Consider the following 18,996-nt stretch of genomic DNA (forward strand, 5'->3'; position numbering starts at 1 on the left):
GATAAAAGTTTTACTTAGCAAATCAGGGTAAAGTTACTTCAGAATAAGTTGAAAGTTTTTTGTAAGATTGTCTCAAAAAAGGTTAGAGGATTTGTAAAGCTAGTTAAAGGATTATTGCTGTGAGACAGCATTCACTCATTTCATTCAAATCAAGTTTTAAGATATGAATGATGATCAGACCAGTTCTATTCTTCATTTAAATCCTTTAATCTTACTTTTAAACTATAATTTATTTCTATAAATTGATTTTAAGCCTTTCTATAATTCTTCATTTACTTTTCTTTAGTATTTTAATCTCTACTGTAAATTTTTCTTTTATCCTAATGTTGTCTGTTGGAACAAAATTGTTTTTTAATCCTTTAAAGACCAAATTATTTATGTCATATATACAAATATATATTGCATGAATTAAGTAAGGTATGTAATCAAAAAAGGCTTTATGTAATTTTTATATCCATTAAACATGCTAAATAAAATTGTTTCTTAAATATTATGTAAATTTACTATTATATAAATTTGTATAAAACATAATAACACCAAAGAATATTAGCATGAAAATTATGCTTCAAACCATAAGTTAAAAAAAAATTATTATTCATTTTAAGCATTTTAAATTAGTTATCTTTCTTATTTGAAACAGTAGGTTTACAAATAGAGTTTTTTTTTTTTTTTTTAATACCAATAGTTGCTAACAACTTTTATTCTTTATTACACTTTCAGGGGGGGGGGGAGCTGTGTTCATGACATTAATAAATTAGCTGCTTTTAGCAATCAGTTGGTTTGTTGGTATGTTTCGTTGCAAAAATTTCAATTAAATCTCCTGTATTATTATTATGATTTCGGCAACAAAATATTTTCTAACTTTACATTGTTATTTAAATCATGCTATTTTATAAGTCTTAGACAGTTCTGTTCATTATGCTGTTAGCCTTTATGATACTCTGTCATATCAAAATGAAATTTAATTTTAATTTGAAATAAGAAATCATTAAACCTCAACTAATTCATTAACTTGCTTACTTGATTAAAACTTGTCCTTAAAAAATAAAAGGGTAATAAGTAGAAATGTTCTGTATTGAAATTTTATGTGCTCTGTATTATATTTTTATACATCCAATATTATTACAAGAAAGAACAGCAGTATTTAAAATGAATAATATATGAAAAAAAAATTCATTGCTTATTTTTGGGGCTAAATCTTGATTAGAATTCTGCAAAATTTCATTAAAAAATAATTTAAAGCATTAATTTAAAGAAAAACTCATTTATTATACAAAATATAAGCCTGATACTTTATGCCTTTGTTATCAATAATAAAATATTTATAACAGTAATGGAAACAAGTTGAATTTCATTACAGCTATGAGAAATATTTTTATAAAATATACTGAAAGATTATTTTTTTAAATTTATTGAAATTAGGGACAAATTTGAATGGCAATAAAATTTATAGCATTTGAAAGATAATTTTTTGAATTTTAAAAATGTTTAAAAATTATTTTTTTATGCTATAATATTTTTGAAAGTTATAGGTTAAAAAAAATGTCAAAATTTTGCTTATGTTTTAATATTTTTAAGTTTTAAAAGAAAGCATTCCAAATTAAACATTTCAACCCTCCAAAGTTTATTTCACCCGAGATAGATAGATTCGCTTTTTAGATATATACACCTTCATATTAAATGTATATTATTATTTAAAAATTCATAGATTTACTCCATTTAACTTTTTATTGTTTTGAATAAAATGATATGAGAAACTACATACAATTTTTGTAAAAACTTAATACCTAATAATTTCCTTCATGTTTCTTTTTATACTATACTGTTGCACAATTGTAATATCTTTTTTTTTGGGGGGGGGTGAAGTTTAAGTTGAGTTGAATTAAATAAAACAGTTGTCTGAAACTTTAGTAATTAGATCTCCAGTCAAAGATATGCACAGAGAACAATCTAACCTTTAAAAAGTTATTTTAATTATCTGATTGCTAAATGAGTTATTTTGAATTTCTTTTGTTCATAGTTTAAAAATGCGAATTATCTCTTCAGAATTTAAGGGATAATGGTTTTTATTGTTTTACTAGCTGCTTTTGATGATCATTTAGTTCACCATGAATATTGATTATGTTTAATTTTTATTAAATATGTGATGCAGTCCCTTGATATAAATATTTTTAAACATCTAATTGTGTTAGATATCCATGTTATTTTAGTAGTTTTCAATCTATTATGTTTATTCTATACATGAACCTTCTTAATGGAATCAAGTCCTATAAAAGTGTTGTATTATTAAAAAGTTCAATATTTGAGTAATCTATCGTAATCTCACATTGACTAATTATGGTATTGAATTTTTATTTTCTGATTCCTTATGTAAACTGTGAAGGCAATAAACAGAATCTTTTTTTTTATAGTATAGTTTTCAAAATAAGAGAGAATCACATGATTAAATATTTGATGAAACTGTAAAAATAGTTTGAATTTTATTGTTGCAGTGAAATATATTTTTAAAATTTATACAAAAATGAATTAAAATTGTTATAATTTAGATAAAAATTGTGCAATAATTAATTTGATTATTAAATGAAAAATATTTTATTTCTGATGGAATAGAAATAATTTTTCTGCTGTTGTGCTTAGCAGTAATCAAGGAAAAAATGCAGAATTTCTCAACTTTATTTTAAATTTCCCCAAAGCAGTCTGAGTGCATTTTCGTATCCTTGAAAGTTTATTTGCGCCATATTTCAAGTCATATAGTGTTGCCTATTAAGCAACAACAGAAGTACAGTATTACACACATTCTACTTTATTATTATTAGTCAAGATTTCCCCCATGAAAGGCTGTTTCAATAAATTGTAAAAGAAATTGTCTTCTTTAAGTTTTTGTTGTCCTGTCAAAAGATGAAAATTGCTATTTAAGTAAGAAGTATCATGATTCTCTTTGATTTTTTTTCTCATTGGATTAAAAATAATATTAAAGAGATAAAAATAATTCAAAAATAAAATATGCCTTTCTTTATTAGAATAATTGAAATTCTTTTTTCAAAGCATTGTTTTGCCTTTTCATGCAAAACTTATGATGACCAGAAAATGAATGAAATAAAAGAAGTATCTTATTCCTGAATAATGAAATAAAAATTACTTTTTGATTTTGTTTCTTAATATCTTTTATTATGTATATTATTTTGTATATCGTCGTTAATCCTTGTTATTTTGCAAAACTTGATGATAGATGAGGAACTCTTTCTAATGTGACAAAAGATGAGACATATTTAGGTTTTTATTTATATTTAGTATAGATCTTTGTAAGCTCATTATATTCTTAACTAGTTTGTTTCTTGAAAATTAAATTTCTAATCTTTATCTCACCTGCATAATTCAATATATTTAAAAGCTTTTAATTAGTATTTTCTTATTACCAATATTTGTGCATATTAATTTATTTTAATTTTTTTCCCTTTCTGTAGCGCATCCTTTGGATTATTATGGTAAGAATATTGTTATTATATTGATATATTTAAAATTATTAAAATATTTTTGAAATGTGCTTATGTATGTGTGATTTTTTTTTATATATGATTAAAATTTGAAATTTTTGATAGTCATACATTGGGATGAAGGTAAGATTTAAAGATAACAGTTTTGTTTTGCTTTTTTAATGGTTCCAGTTTCTTTTTTTTTTTGTTTTTCTTTTTTGTATTTTTCTTCTATTTTAGCTCTTTTTTGCAAATTTAAAAGAAATTATTTTTCACTAACCAAAGCCAGTTATAATTTAACTGAGCTTTGTTTTCCTTAGTTTTAAATAACTGTTGATCAGTTGTATGTATGCTAACTTTTGTTTGTGTTATGAGTTATCAGACTAACTTTTTATTTGCACTGCTATCTTTATTTGTGTTTGATTTGGCAGTTAAATGTTTGGGAATTAGAATTAAATCTTTCATTTTAATTTTTAATATGTTTTATATGCAAAAAATGTATGGCATCATGTTATAATTCCAATAAATTTGATTTATTTTGTATTTTGCAATAGAAAAGCAACATTCGAAACATTGATAACAAATAGTATAAGATTAGTAAAAAATTCCTTGTCCTTTTCCCATTATTTAATCAAATTATCAAAAATTTATAATGAAAGATCTTTTAAATTCATGTTCAAAAAACATCTTTTTTTATAAGTAAAAATTGGTTTTCTTTTTCAGCATTTCTTATATCAGAGTAAATTTTACCTTTTTAAATAAATGTTCTTGTGCATTTGTATTTAAAGATTTATTTTATATTATTTATAAAGAATAATTTTAACTTTCACAAAATAAAAATTTCTTATAATAATTTTCATTAATAAATTTTGAACCATTATTGCTGCTCATTGCAAATTAATATGCTTTTTTTAAATATAAAGAAGTACTTTTTCAGTTCTGTTTCATAGAAATACCTGAATTCCATGAAATATTTTTGATTTTAAAATTATGAAAGTTCTAGTAATCTGTACATAATTCAAAAGTTTGATCTTTTACACTGCAGTGTCATTTTTTTGTTGTTGTACAATTTCTATTAGATTTTAATCTATCATATTATGTGAGTTAAATGTATCTAGAGAAATCTATAATTTTGCTATTCTTATTCCAATTCCGCTGGAAACATTAATTTATCTCAAACCTGTAGAATGGGATGATGAATTTCAAGGTATGTTTTCCACAAGACAATCTCGTAAAAATACTAGTGACATACTGACTTGCTTTGCTTTTTGATGACCCTGTTTTCCTAAATTGTAATGCTGCATGTTAGTTAGGAATTCAGTGCTGATTTTATAAAATCTGCTAATAATGTTTAAATTTTATTCTTCCCTAAATCACTAATTTTGTATTTATAATTTCATTAATATTTTTAAATTTAGTTTGTAAACATGTATTTCCTAATATGTTCATTTGTACTAAATTTTTATATTACTCTTTTTGTTTTTAATTTTTATGTAAATATAAATTATGGTTTTATTGAGCAAAAAAATAGAGCTTGAATTCATGTTCATGTTATTTATTTTTTTCTGTGTTTATTTATGATTACTCTAAAATTTGATCATTCTTTAATTTTTCTATAATTATCTTAAAAATAATTTTGCAATTACAAATTAATATACTAATTATGATTATTCATTGGTATAAAATCATGATGTAACCTATATTTCATTTTTTTTTTTCATATTTTTATTGAAAATTACTAAATTGAGTCTTCATTAAGAATTTCTTTATATGAATAAACCGATAAAAAAAATATGATGAAACACTATAAAAGATTTTTAAAAAATCACCTTTCTTATCAAAATATGCAACAACTTTAATTATGTATAGTTTTAAAATTGTTTTCTTATCAAATCTCTTTCTATAAGGAAAGAAATTCTTTTGCTGTTTTAATTACTATATTTTCATTTATATTCAATCTTTAAATTCATTTAGTTAATGGATTTTTTTTTAAGTTATCAGTTGAATATGTTGTAAATTTCTAAAAAAGCTAAAATTTGATATGGAAAAAAAAATAAAGAATTATTTAAATTTGAAACGTAATAATATAAGTGAAAGAAAATAATCAAGTTAAATTTTGAAATATAATTTTACTTTTTTTTAGTTGTTTTTGTAATTATTCTTAATGTAAGGTTTTTTTTGATAAATTTAGGCCAAAAATTAAATTATCCATTCTGTTAAACTGTTTTTAAAAATAGATCTTGTAAAATAGGAAAATCTTGACTGCTTTGCAATGTAAAAAAAAGTGTGTTATCAGTACACAGATATCATCTTTCTGATTTAACATTATATTTAATATTCATTTTCTCTGTTAATATAATAATGCACTAATTTTTTATTATATAAGAAAGCAAGGTTTTATGTATTTTTAAAAGTTTAATATATATATGCATGGGAAATTATATTTGCATGTTTTTTATGTGCTTTTTACTATTTTTCTTTGATTTGTTGATATTTTTCAGGATTTTTTTTTTTTTTTTTTGTTAGCAGTTTTATTTTTATATTAAAAATCTTCTTTTTCAAATGCTCTGTACCTAATATGAATATTATTCTTGTATAAGTATATCTTAATTTACTTCTAAATTTAAGGATTTTCTGTAATCTTTTCTTATATTATTAAAGAATGGAATGTATTTACATAAATCTTGTTTGCTAGGTTTAATGCTTTTTGTAAATGATTTAATGTCCATATGCTTAAAATGACAATGTGTTCATTTTTATTTAACTTAAAATTTCTACTGTAACATGACCTTTTATGTGAATATTATCAAAGTAGAAACTCTAAGTTTATGATCCTCTGTCTTTAATACATAATAAGAACATGATGAAGTCATTTCTTATTCACTTCTGCATTTGAAATGTTTAGATTTTTGTGGATTTATGATGTTTAACTCTTTGTGTTTAAGAACATAAAGCTGAAACCATAGCTCTATTATTGTTTCAAAATTTTATAAATTTTTGGATCATAATTTTTTTTAATGTTTTTGTAGACAAATTCTCTAAGCCCTGGTCTTTTCCTTTAGATGATTATTTTCATTTAGATTTGCGATAATTATTTTACATTTTAGTTTTTGGCCTTTTAATAGCATAAAATATAGGCGATGATAAAATAATTTGATTGAATTTTGTTTTTGTTTTTTTTAATTGGATTGTTACTTTTGTTATACAAACACTAATTGTTATATTGTGTCTGCTAGTCCTTACTTATGCAGACATGTCTGCAGAAGATGATGTTGAAGGTTCATCCTTGACATCTCATGATATGGATACTCCCCCTATATATCCAAATCATCGTCATTCCCATAAAGGCTTGCCACACATAGAAATGGTGCGACCTGCTCAAGATACAACTGTGACTGCTGCAGTTGAACCAAAAAAGGAAGAAAAGAAGAGTATGTATTCTTATGAAATATTTTACATTTTGCACAAATATTAGCTTTGAAATTTATTTATAATCAAAACTTATTTTTTATTAGACATTTTAAGTGTAAATATTTATTGCATTCTTATTTCTTTTTAATTTCAAATAATATTTCTTTCAATATTTTTGTGAACACTTTGACTTTGAACTTCTTTTAATGTTTTTCATCCCATTTTCTATGATGATGAAGGCAATTAATTCTAAATTAGACAAACTTTATCAACTAGAATTTTTTCTCCAGTTGTTTTTTTTTATTTTATTTATTTATTGCATAGTTTTTCAGAATGATGCAGAATAATCCCATAACAAAAAATAATAACATTTTTAATGTATAAAATTAGATTATGAAAACTTATTTATGTATTTATATTATTTAATCAATATTTACTGTAAAAAAATTAAATAAATAAATAAGATACAGTGCTAATTGTTAGACTTGCAAACACAAAGTACACTAGTGAACAATAGTTTTTGGATGGAAAATAAGCTATACAATTTGAGTGATTAATTATAAAACATATGCACCTATGTTTGAGTGCCTATAAGAATTGGAAACATCACATAAGTTTTGAAAAAATTATCCCAGTAGTAATTGTAAAACATAAGTGAAATGTATATATCCTGTTGTTAGTCAAAAAGCCAAACTCTGCTGAAAATTTTATCTGAGTGAGAATGAAAAGTTTTGAGTTATTTATATTTCAATAATTTTATTACTTGTAATGTGTTGGTTGGAAATTGAGGAATTTTGTGTTTTCCTTTTTGCACATCTTGAAAATATGTGGAGAGGAAACGTTCCACAAATTTAAAACTCCCATCTGTTATAAATTTTTTAGTACTTTATTGGAGTATGTAAAGTACTTTTAAGAATCCTTACTGTATCAAAAGTAATGTTTCCTTAATTTTAAAATAATAAATAAACATTCCCTTTTCTGATTTAGCAATACATTGAATACAATTAGATTGATATTGTTATGTATGTTTTAAGTTATTATTATTAAACATTCACATTAGAGTTTGCGATATATAAGGTAGAGTTTTGCATTTTGCAATGTTTTATTTCAGCAATTTGTTTTTTAAGTTTCCATAATTTTTGTTTCAGGTGAAGTGTTTTCTTAATTCAGGATGATTGAGTGATACTACTTTGATGATTTTTAAAGTGTGTAAAACTGAAGGGGGGGAGTGTATTTTTTTAAAAAAAAATCAAAAATGATTGTAGTTTACTAGTAATTTTTACTGGATTCATTTCAAAATAATGGAATAAGTAAACATGAAAATATATTTCTATTTAAAAACACTTTAATATAGTATAATATGAAACTTCAGTGTAAGAAAACTTTGATATCAGATTTTATTTTTTCATAGAATTATTGAATTTTCTTTTAATTTAGTCAGAGATTTGAGTGAAGAAGAGAAAAAGCAGATTATGCTAAGAGAAGATTTCCATCAATTTTTTGATCGGGCCAGTAGAATTATTGAGAGAGCCCTATATGAAGATTTAGATATATTGATTGACTATACAGGCACCAGAGAGGAACAAGATGGGTAAATTTTATCAAATCATCATTGTTTTTTTAACAAAAATTTTTTTTAAGTAAAGCTCTTATATGTTAAGTTATTATTGTGATACCACTAACTGTAGTGGGGAGGGAGATCTAAACGGAATTAAAAAGGATTTGTAAATAGAATAGATAAAAAATTAATATTGGTTTACATCATTTTTATAGTTAGAACATAGTTGAAAGAGGCCTAATGATATTTTTTTTATTTTTTTTGGCATTACTAAATTGAAGTTTTGAAAATGTTTTTATGTTAATGATAATAATAAAAATTTTTACATGTGCAAATATTTTAGATAAATGAGCAATACAGTTCAAAATTTTACAACCTATTTTAATATTTTGAAAATTCGTTAGCTTTTTTGTGATCAAGACCAAGCAGTTGATGTTGATGATTCGGATGGTGATAAATATGTTGAAGGGAACACTTCAGTAAATGCCAAAATGAATGAATTGTTAAAGAATAATTGTTTATAAGCAACAATTAAAGATATTTAGTTATTTTTGAAATACATTATAGATATTTCTGAAATAAAAGTTTTTTTTATCTTTTTCTTTTTCTGTGATTACAATGTAGTTAAATTCATCTATTTCAGTTATTGTTTACAGTTGTAGATTTTATAAAACTCATAAGTCCTAAAATGATAAGGGCATCTATTGTAATTGAAATATCTGTTTAAATTTTTTTTTAAGTGACAAATTAGATATAAATGTAAATAACATATCAATTCATTTAAAATGTAATTTTCTTCTTCTTTTTTATTGTAATGTTAGTTTTCTAAATGTAACATAATGTGTATCTGATTTTAGTGATGACAAAAGTGGAATCAAGTTATCCTTAAACAGAACCTTTTTTGATGATCGTTGGTCAAAGAATCGTACAGTAACCAGTTTTGATTGGTCATCTCAGGTTTGTAAAGAAGTTTAGTATATTATTTAGTTCTAGATGACTTTATTTATGTATAGATTATTTATACCATACTGAAAGTTAACATTTTTCACTAATTGAATTATAGGAAATTTTGTATGTAAGTATACATATATGAATGATGCTTATTTTCATATTTTGAGAAAAGAGCTAAGGAATGTTATAGAACAAAAAAAAAGAAGAGAAAAAAAATTGAAAGATTTGATATTGTATTCCAAATACCTGTTATGAAATCTTTTGTTAAACTTATATTTGTTATTATTAGTGTAAAAGACATTAACTTCATGCATTTTTTGATAAAATTTTTAGAATTATATGTATATGTAGTGATTTGATGCTTAGTTCAATAAATGATTCAACTGTTTGATAAATATTTGAACATAGAATCAGTTGTGTCAATGATATTTTTAGCAATCCAGATCTTAGTTGAAAATTTATAAAATGTTTTAATTACTTTAAAGCTTTCCATTGCTATTTGATAGGAAAATAAAAATAATAATCTACAAGTTTTATTTTGCACAATTTTCAAATATTATTATTTTTTCACCTTCAATCCGGCTGTTTTAAAATTGTGATTGTGCTAAAAAATGGAATTACGTTGAAAAATATGAGTATCTCAAAATTTCTTGGAATGAGTATCCTCAATATTTGTATGCAAACATTGCAAGGAAAAGAATCTAGATCTGAAAGAATTTAAAATTTTCTTTTGTAATTTGAGAATCTTTTATCTAATTTAACAGTGTATTTACATTTTAATATATAGACCAAATGTTGCAAGCTTTCTAATTTTTTAGTATTATTTGACTTTCTATTAAATGGTTTTATTTAACTATTTATTAAATTCATTATTTTTTAACATGCCTTTGTATATTTCAGTTTCCTGAACTGCTAGTTGCTTCTTATAATAATAATGAAGATTCACCTCATGATCCTGATGGTGTGTGTCTAGTTTGGAATATGAAATTCAAAAAAACAACTCCAGAATATATCTTTCATTGCCAGGTTAGATTCTAAAGGGGAAGATATCTTTATTTTTCTTTATTTGTTTAATATTACAAATGGAATTTTTTTGTTATTGGTGAAATGTTTTTTTTTTAATTTTTAGAATTTTGCATAATAATTTATTTATCGGTACATTTTCATTAGAAGATCTTGACGTTCTTATTTTCAGTCGGCTGTTATGTCTACATGTTTTGCCAAATTCCATCCTAATTTAGTGTTGGGAGGAACTTACTCGGGACAAATTGTTCTGTGGGATAATCGTAGCAGTAAACGAACACCTGTTCAGAGGAGTCCTTTGTCAGCTATAGCTCATACAGTAAGTTTTTAGTTTTTTTAAGATTCTTATATTTTACTTTTTGAATATTTATGTGATTTTAAATTCTCTTTGTTTTTTTAAAATACTAAGTAACTGTAGAGTTGGCATATTTCTTTAATGTAAAAAGCGAATTAATACCTTTTTCAAAAAAGTAAAACTTCTCCATTTACTTCCTTTCCTTATTATAGAATTGCAGAATTAAATAAATGTGAAACAAAATTTTTTGCATTTTTGTTTCATTATTCTTTAAAGATAGGAAGGTAGTGTTTTCTATTTACCTAGAAAGATGAAAGGCAATGATTTTGACTACTTGACCAAACAAATGACATTTTTTTTCATGATTTTTTTTGTTAAAACAAGTTTTTATAATATATTTAATTATGAAAATTTACATTTTAATGTTATTAATATTTTAGTGTTAACTAGGGAGCTCTGCCCCCTGCTCTAGCAGTTCTTGGGGGTTGGCGAGTTCCTCTTAGATCGCTCCACAATCCAACTTCACTTCGCCATCTACTAAACCACTTTAGTCTAGCAACAGATATATTCAGATTCAGTTTATTCCAAAATATAATAAAACAATAAAAGAAAAAATTTAAAGCAAAAAGTACATTCGCAAAAATCACCTGCATCAAAGTTCTTTATAAACACAAATAATCTTTCATTTAAATAAATATATACATCCACCAAAAAAACAAATTTTTTTAAAAAAAATTGTTATTTTCTTGCAATTTTTCAAATTTGGGAAACTCTACCATAGAAACAGAATAAAAAATTAATATTTACAAAAAAAAAAAATTAAAAATTGTGCTTTTCTTACAATTGTACAAATTTGGAAGCTACACTACAGAAGCAGAATAAGAATTTGATATTTACAAAAAAAAAAAAAAAAAATGTCTGAAAGCAGCTATATTCAAATTCCAAACAAGATAAAGCAGTGAAAGAAATAAAAAAATGTAAGGCAAAAAAAAAAAACATATGGTATATCTGACCACGAATCCTACAGCAATATGATCCTGCTCCAGAAGTAGGTTTAATTTGAGCTTCCATGGAAGCAAAAGCTAAAGCATATTCTCTTATATATGTTTCCAATAGTTTCTTCCTTCGATTGAATCACTGATCAGCATGTCTTTCAATATTTCTGGTAGATTCAACTGATGTTCCAAAACAATTTTTTTATCATGACAACATTTCGTGTATTTGCCACTTTGACTTCTTTTTCCCGGTAATATGCCTGGTAAAAAGAACAGAGTCCTGACATAATCCCACAACTATGCTCCTGTAGTTCGGAAACTTCGCTCCATACACATAAACGTTTAACCCTGTCTCGTTCATTACAACTGGGTCTTCTTTTGAACGATTCTTGAACATATTCATTCAACCTGTTTTCTCTTTTTCGATGGTTTCGTTTTAAAATCGATATGGCATGACTTAAACCCATCGTAAAAATTTTTGTCCGTTTATTGACCGTTAATTTTTTGTTTAAAAATTTTTCAAACTGACGTGTGAATAGTATTTTCTGGACGAGATCGAAGTATTGCCAAATGGCGATTAATAAATTCGGCCCGATTTTGCGTCGACATAAGCGTTATATATATATATATATAGAGAGAGAGAGAGATGCTTGAGTAATTTGGTTGGGCGTGGTTTTCTTTTGATCTTCTGGTATCTGAATAATTTCTAAGTACCAGTGTACTTTTTTGCTTCATAAAGTTTTGGCTAAGTTTGAAGATTTAAAAATCTATTACTTTTGATATCCCTTCAGATATTAGGAAATGGCTCTGTTAAATCTCATATTGCATGTACTTTAATGGTTTCATAAATGGGTCCATTTACATGTTTTCCTAAAGGTTTGGAGGCATTTAACAAATATTTTGACTAAATATATGCTGCTATCCTAAATTTAACTCTAGGATTATCCAGTTTCTTCGGACTATTATATGTAAATGAACTAAAGTATTTTCTGTTGGAATAGTATTTCTATTTGTAACAAAGGATACAGTTTTCAATAAGCATGTTGCAGCTTTCTATTATTAGAATTTATTGATCTGTTTGAAGTCCTTCAAATTCTATAAATTTGAAATCATGCCATAAATATCTCAGGATTTCTTTAAATCAATTACAAATTATTATTTGAAGAATAAAATTTAGTCCCTAAGTCACACATCACAGTTTGTTTTTAAAAATAATTTTAGAAATAAAAGTGTTTAATTCATCTAAAAATATGCATTGTATATTTTGTTTAATTTTGCTTATTTTCAAAGAGACTTTTTCCAATATTCTATTTTACTTTTGAACCTCTTTTTTTTTTTTTTTTAAATCAGCATTTGACTGTAGAAGCTTACTTCCTATCATTATCAAAGATATATTTCATATATTGATATAAATAAGATTTTGATCCAAACTAGAATCTGTTTTATAAGAATATATGAAAACATATGTTGAGTTGATGAAGAAATGAATGAATTGAATTAAAAATGATCATACTAAATGAATATCAGTCATTCTAGTAAAGCAGATGCTTTTAAACATGAAACAAAATATAAGTGGTCAGCTGGTACCTTTTACCATCATCTCTGTTTGTATCATTTCTAATCAAATCATATTCAAATGCTCTTGAAATGAAAGGAAGGTAATGGGCAGATGAACTTAGAATAAAGAATGCACCATACTCTGTAATATTTTTTCAGCTGTCAAAATAGTCACACTCTGTCTTTCTAAGTATACACATTGATGGTATTCAATAATGGTGATTAGAAAAGGCAAATAATTTTTGTTCTATACATATTTAATAAACAATTAAGAAAAGTCAAATAAATAAAAAAATCAAAGAATAAATATGGAAAATTTGAATGTTTGTAATTCTTTGCTGTCAGAATGATTATTGCCATCTTTCTAATGCTAAACTATTAAAAATTTATAAGCAACTTGTTTCAAATTATCTGTTTTAGGACTCCAGAAAATTTCTATATGATGTATGAATTTAGATAAAAGCTTCAGTTCTTTTGAATGTATTTCATTATGATATTTATATTAGATCTTGAAGTTAGAATAAAGTGTTTTAGTTTTCTCTTTAATTTCTTTTGAAAATAAATCAATTTTTTTTCTAAAATTAGTCTTTATGGAATTGATTCTTCTGATTGATTTTCTTTATGAATTAATATTCTGATTCTTTTGATTGGTTTGATTTATGAAAAAAATATTTTTTCCCGTGAATGGGTTTGCAAGACGAACAAAACAGTCGGTTGACTAAACTCACATTAAATATGTTGCTACTTCAAGAGTGTAAATCTTTAAATGTATCCATTTTCCAGGCCATTTAATATTAAAGACATGCAGATATTGTGCTTGATATGAAATGCATAGTACTCCATTTCAACTGTAATAGAATTTAAAGCAGCACAGCATTTGAAACTTATCATGACATGCTTTTTTTTTTTTTTTAATTATTTGTAGATAGTAAAATATAGATCTTTGCTTGTTGTTGACACCTGTGGACTTTGATTGTTCTGTGGGCTGTGAATTGGATCATTTAAGGACAACCATTTTAACTCTTTGTGGTTGAAAATAATAGATATATCAATATGAGGCTTTAATTCATTTAGTTTATGGACTTTTTTAAATACAAAACTATTCTCTTTTTGTGAAAGTCTTGAGGTCCCAGCATCAAGGCACAGAATAAACCAAAGGAGTTCTTTTCAGCCACTTATTAATTAAGCATTTAATTCTTATCTCCTCTCAAAGCTAACCATTGTCACATATATAAGTGAAGCATCCTATCCTTCTATATATATCCCCATATATACAAAGCATCCTATCCTTGGATTTAGAGTTAATACTCTGTCTCTGTTTTTTGTAATTTTATGAAGAATATTTCAGTGATTCCTTTATTGCCCATTCTGTAAAAATGTATCTTGATCATTATTAGAAACTCTGTTTGTTAAAAGTAATCCATATGCTTATCATGTGGCAAAATATTATATAGAGAAGAATATCTACAAGCATGTCTAATACCCTCTTATTACCCTAATTATTTAATAAACTGAAGCATTATGTTTTCTTCTCTTGTTTTTACCAAATATTTCTTTTATAAAGTTATTCCGATTATTCTTGCTTCTATTTGTAGCATCCTGTGTATTGTATCCAAGTTGTTGGTACCCAAAATGCACATAATTTAGTTAGCATATCTACAGATGGTAAATTCTGTACTTGGAGTTTGGATATGCTCTCAGCTCCCCAGGCAAGTTTCCTTTTCAATTATTTCTTTTATTTGAGTTTCAGTTCGGATTTTTCATAGAGATTCTTATTGTTAGAATATTAATAGTAAAATTTTAATGGAAGAAATATTTTTAGGATACGATGGAGCTATCTCATCAAAAGCAATCTCGACCTGTTTCTGTCACCAGCTTATCTTTCCCATCAGGAGATTATAATAATTTTATTGTTGGAAGTGAAGAAGGAACTATTTATACTGGTAAGATATAGTTTGATTTTTTTTTTAAATTCAAAGCATAAGACTTTTTTTACATTTTGATTTCATAATAATTTTCAATTTTGTAAAGAAAATTTACTTTAAACTAATTACATTTAAAATAAAGATTTTAAAATTCTAAGTAAAGGTACATAATGAAAATGAATTTAAAGGTCAATATTTGATATTAATAGGAAACTATGCATATTATTTTGGATAGCCAAAGCAAGGTTTTGACTTATTTCTCATTATATTATATATATATTATCCAATCGTTAATATATATGATATAGAATATATATATATTAGAATTATATATCATATTATATATATTCGTTATATTATCCAATGACCTACATTTTAAAATATGAAAATGGTTGCATGGTTTGCATATGAAATGGTCAATTGTTTTAATAAATTAGTAATATTGTCATAAATTCTTTCAAATTATTATATTCGACCTTTTTATTGCCCAAGGTATGGGATTGTTTAAGATCTGCATTTATAATATATTTATCTGAATAAAACTTATTTTTAAATCTAAATATTGAATAATGATTCAGGAAAAGAATTATTGGATTAATTTTTATTATTTTTTAGTTAAAATATTTGAAAATTTTTTTAATTAACTTTTTTTCCCCCCAATTTGAAGTATATAGGAAACTAGAAAATAATAATTTTTTTTTTCTTAAATTGATTGTAAATTATTAGATGTCTACAAGCATTGTAGAAATTCTAAATTTGTTATATTATGAATAAAATCAATATCACCCTTTATTTAATATTTATTTACATGAGATTATCATTGTACCTTATAGCTAGCAGACACGGCAGCAAAGCTGGCATTCATGAATTGTTTGAGGGACATCAAGGTCCAGTGACTGGTTTAAGCTCTCATAGTGCTCAAGGACATATTGATTTCTCACATTTGTTTTTATCTGCTTCTATGGATTGGACAGTAAAACTGTGGAGTTTAAAAGTTAGTTTCTATACAAGATTTTTTTTTATTGTGTTTGTGTGTGTGTGTGTGGGGGGGGGGGGGAATTTGTGGAAGTATTTTTTAAATTTTGCTTTAATATTATTTTCTTAGGATAGCAAGCCTCTGTATTCTTTTGAGGATAACGGAGATTATGTCTGTGATGTTGCTTGGTCCCCAGTTCATCCATCTGTGTTTGCTTGTGTCGATGGCATGGGAAGATTGGATATATGGAATCTTAACAATGATACTGAGGTTAATCTTTATATATTTATATAAAATTTTATATCGGATGTAAAATTAATATTCTATGTTGTTAATACTTATTTCTTTTTTAACTGCAGCTTCCTACTGTAAGTGTGGTAGCTGATGGTAATCCAGCATTAAATAGAGTAGTATGGACTCCATCTGGACATCAAGTTGCTGTTGGCGATGATTTAGGAAGAGTTTATATTTATGACGTTGGAGAGGTAAGATTTTGATAGAAAAACTAAACTATAAAAATATATATTCAAACAATTTTTTAAATATTAATTATTATTATACTTAGCAAAGAAAAAAAAGATGAATGTTTTAAATTAAATTTAAATTGATGGGCATTAAATTAAATAAAAGCAAAATTTAGTGTTAATAGGTTACTTCCTTCCAAATTAATTTTTTTAATATACTGAGAAGTTAATATAAAAATATCCATGAAAACTCTTTAAAATTTAATTTAGACATCGAAATTTGGGGATATATCTTTTATATAGAATTTTAAAAATACTTTTTTATAAATATGGTGTGATTGAATGGTAAAATTTTCATTGCAGATTCATAGAAATTATTAATTAATATATTTTTTTCACATATAATTTTGTAAAATTAGCAATTATAAGTTTTATTTTGTACATTTTTTTCACCATTTGTTAGATTTCATTCTTTTTTATACATTTTAAAATAATTATTGTGTACTGTGAATACATTTACATAATTTTTAATTTTCTTTTAATTAGCAACTTGCAACTCCTAAAAATGATGAATGGTCAAGATTTGTTCACACTTTACAAGAATTAGAAAATAATAAAGCTGACCAAGAATTGGATACAATAAATAATCTTACTTCTGGAAATTCTTATTTATTGCCAATACGCTAAAATAGAATCTATCTGTTCCTTATTAATGATCAAAATATCTGTGCTTATAATGTGCTGATTAATTATTTTATCAGTCCCAATAAATTTTATGACAAATGTTGTACAAAAAAATTTAGACCTTTTTTGTATTATTTTTATTGCTGATTGAAAGTAATTTAAATCTTTAAAATAATAAAAATATTATTTTTAATTAAATAGTACATTATATAATTATGACTATGTAAGTCTATTGCAAGACTGTTCTTTCCTTTTAGTACTTACTGTGAGTTATTCATAAGTTTTTGCAACTTATACAAATTTAGTTGTGCCAGATAAAATTTTCTATAGAGTACAAATTTCATTTAAGTTTCATTCCATGAATTGTTTCATTGCAATAATGGGCCATCCAGCATTGTTTTTATTTACTTTAAATTCTTTTCCATCAAAGGCTTATGCTAGGAAAAAAAAATCTTGACAATATATTTTTAATCCTCTTCATATTTGGTTAGAATATGTTATACATTTTTGTACTTGATTCAGGTTTATGTTTGGAAGTTGAATCTGAGAGTTTTATTTATTTCCTTTAAAATTTTAATTATTGTTATAGTGCCATATTTGTATTTTTCACCTTATGTTAATAGTTGTTTGGATACTTAAATAGATGAAAGTAGTTTGTGTGTAATTTGTTTTATTATAAATCACACCATAAAAATTTCAATCTTTAAGAAAATGAATTGTAATTAAATATACTTTATGTATATTTGTTTTTTAAATATAATTGTGTTAACATTTGAATTTTGTATATGGACATAGTGTTTTAATACACTAAATTATTATATGTTTATTGAATCGTGAATTTAAAAAATTGACATTTGATCTGTATATTAATACATTGTATGTTAAAATAATGTGTTGAATTGACTCTCAAACAATAACCATGTACGTGGTTAATGCTTCTTTTTATATTTCTGTAGATATTTCATATTATTCTTAAGATAATTGTTTTTTATTGCTTCATGTGTAATTTTACTTTTGTTACCAGCTTAGAATGAAGTATTCAGACGTTGAGAGAGGAGCACATATTGCAAAAAATAATACTCAAGCACATTTTATTTATTGTAAATTTTTTAATACATGTTTCAAAGATTAGTGCTGCTTTTATTCTTGTTTGTTTTAACAAAATGAACAAAAATGAATATAATTTCTGAAAATTTCAATTGTTGTTATTTTATTGCTGAGAATGTTTTTAATTTTAACACGTTTTGTACAATTTGTAAAATTAATTAATCTGCATTAATAAAATATTTAAACAATAGTGTTGTGCCTTATTTTTAACATTTGTAATTAGTGCTTCATTTGTCAGTAAATAGTTTTTCTTTCATTTCATTTCTGCAATTATGTCACCTAATGCTTATTGCAAAACTGTACTTAAAAATTTAAATAACGAATATAATATTCGATTTTTTAAAGTTAGAGGCAAATTTATTGTATGCAGTTCTTAATATATTTTGATAAACACCTTTATGCGATTAAAAATTTGAAAAAAATAGAAATTTGATTTTATTTTTGAGATTTTCAACCATTAACTTTTCTTGCATTATTTGAAATTTCTGTTGTTAAATATTTTAAATAATTTATTTAATTTTATTTGAGATGGGTTTATTATAAAGTGTTAAGTATTAACCACTTATCATTTCAACAT

General features: G+C 24.5%; 1 protein-coding gene across 3 annotated transcripts in view; it reads left to right on the top strand.

The window, feature by feature from the left end:
* LOC129962140 (cytoplasmic dynein 1 intermediate chain 2-like) overlaps window positions 1–18,575 on the top strand; it is a 28,013-nt gene extending 9,438 nt beyond the window's left edge. Inside the window, exons 6-19 of one of the 3 annotated variants that reach the window (XM_056075906.1) lie at window positions 3,465–3,485; window positions 3,600–3,617; window positions 4,660–4,680; window positions 6,710–6,904; window positions 8,322–8,475; window positions 9,300–9,399; window positions 10,294–10,419; window positions 10,589–10,735; window positions 14,859–14,972; window positions 15,086–15,206; window positions 16,022–16,182; window positions 16,294–16,434; window positions 16,524–16,649; window positions 17,175–18,575. In XM_056075906.1, the coding sequence (XP_055931881.1) occupies window positions 3,465–3,485; window positions 3,600–3,617; window positions 4,660–4,680; window positions 6,710–6,904; window positions 8,322–8,475; window positions 9,300–9,399; window positions 10,294–10,419; window positions 10,589–10,735; window positions 14,859–14,972; window positions 15,086–15,206; window positions 16,022–16,182; window positions 16,294–16,434; window positions 16,524–16,649; window positions 17,175–17,315 (1,586 nt within the window). In that variant the 3' untranslated portion in view covers window positions 17,316–18,575. The remainder of the gene's footprint in view (window positions 1–3,464; window positions 3,486–3,599; window positions 3,618–4,659; window positions 4,681–6,709; window positions 6,905–8,321; window positions 8,476–9,299; window positions 9,400–10,293; window positions 10,420–10,588; window positions 10,736–14,858; window positions 14,973–15,085; window positions 15,207–16,021; window positions 16,183–16,293; window positions 16,435–16,523; window positions 16,650–17,174) is intronic. The other 2 variants (XM_056075953.1, XM_056076004.1) reach the window with 2 other exon arrangements.
* Window positions 18,576–18,996: the final 421 nt, after the last annotated feature.

This window comes from Argiope bruennichi, chromosome 1, assembly GCF_947563725.1.
Source record: "Argiope bruennichi chromosome 1, qqArgBrue1.1, whole genome shotgun sequence".
Taxonomy (NCBI): domain Eukaryota; kingdom Metazoa; phylum Arthropoda; class Arachnida; order Araneae; family Araneidae; genus Argiope; species Argiope bruennichi.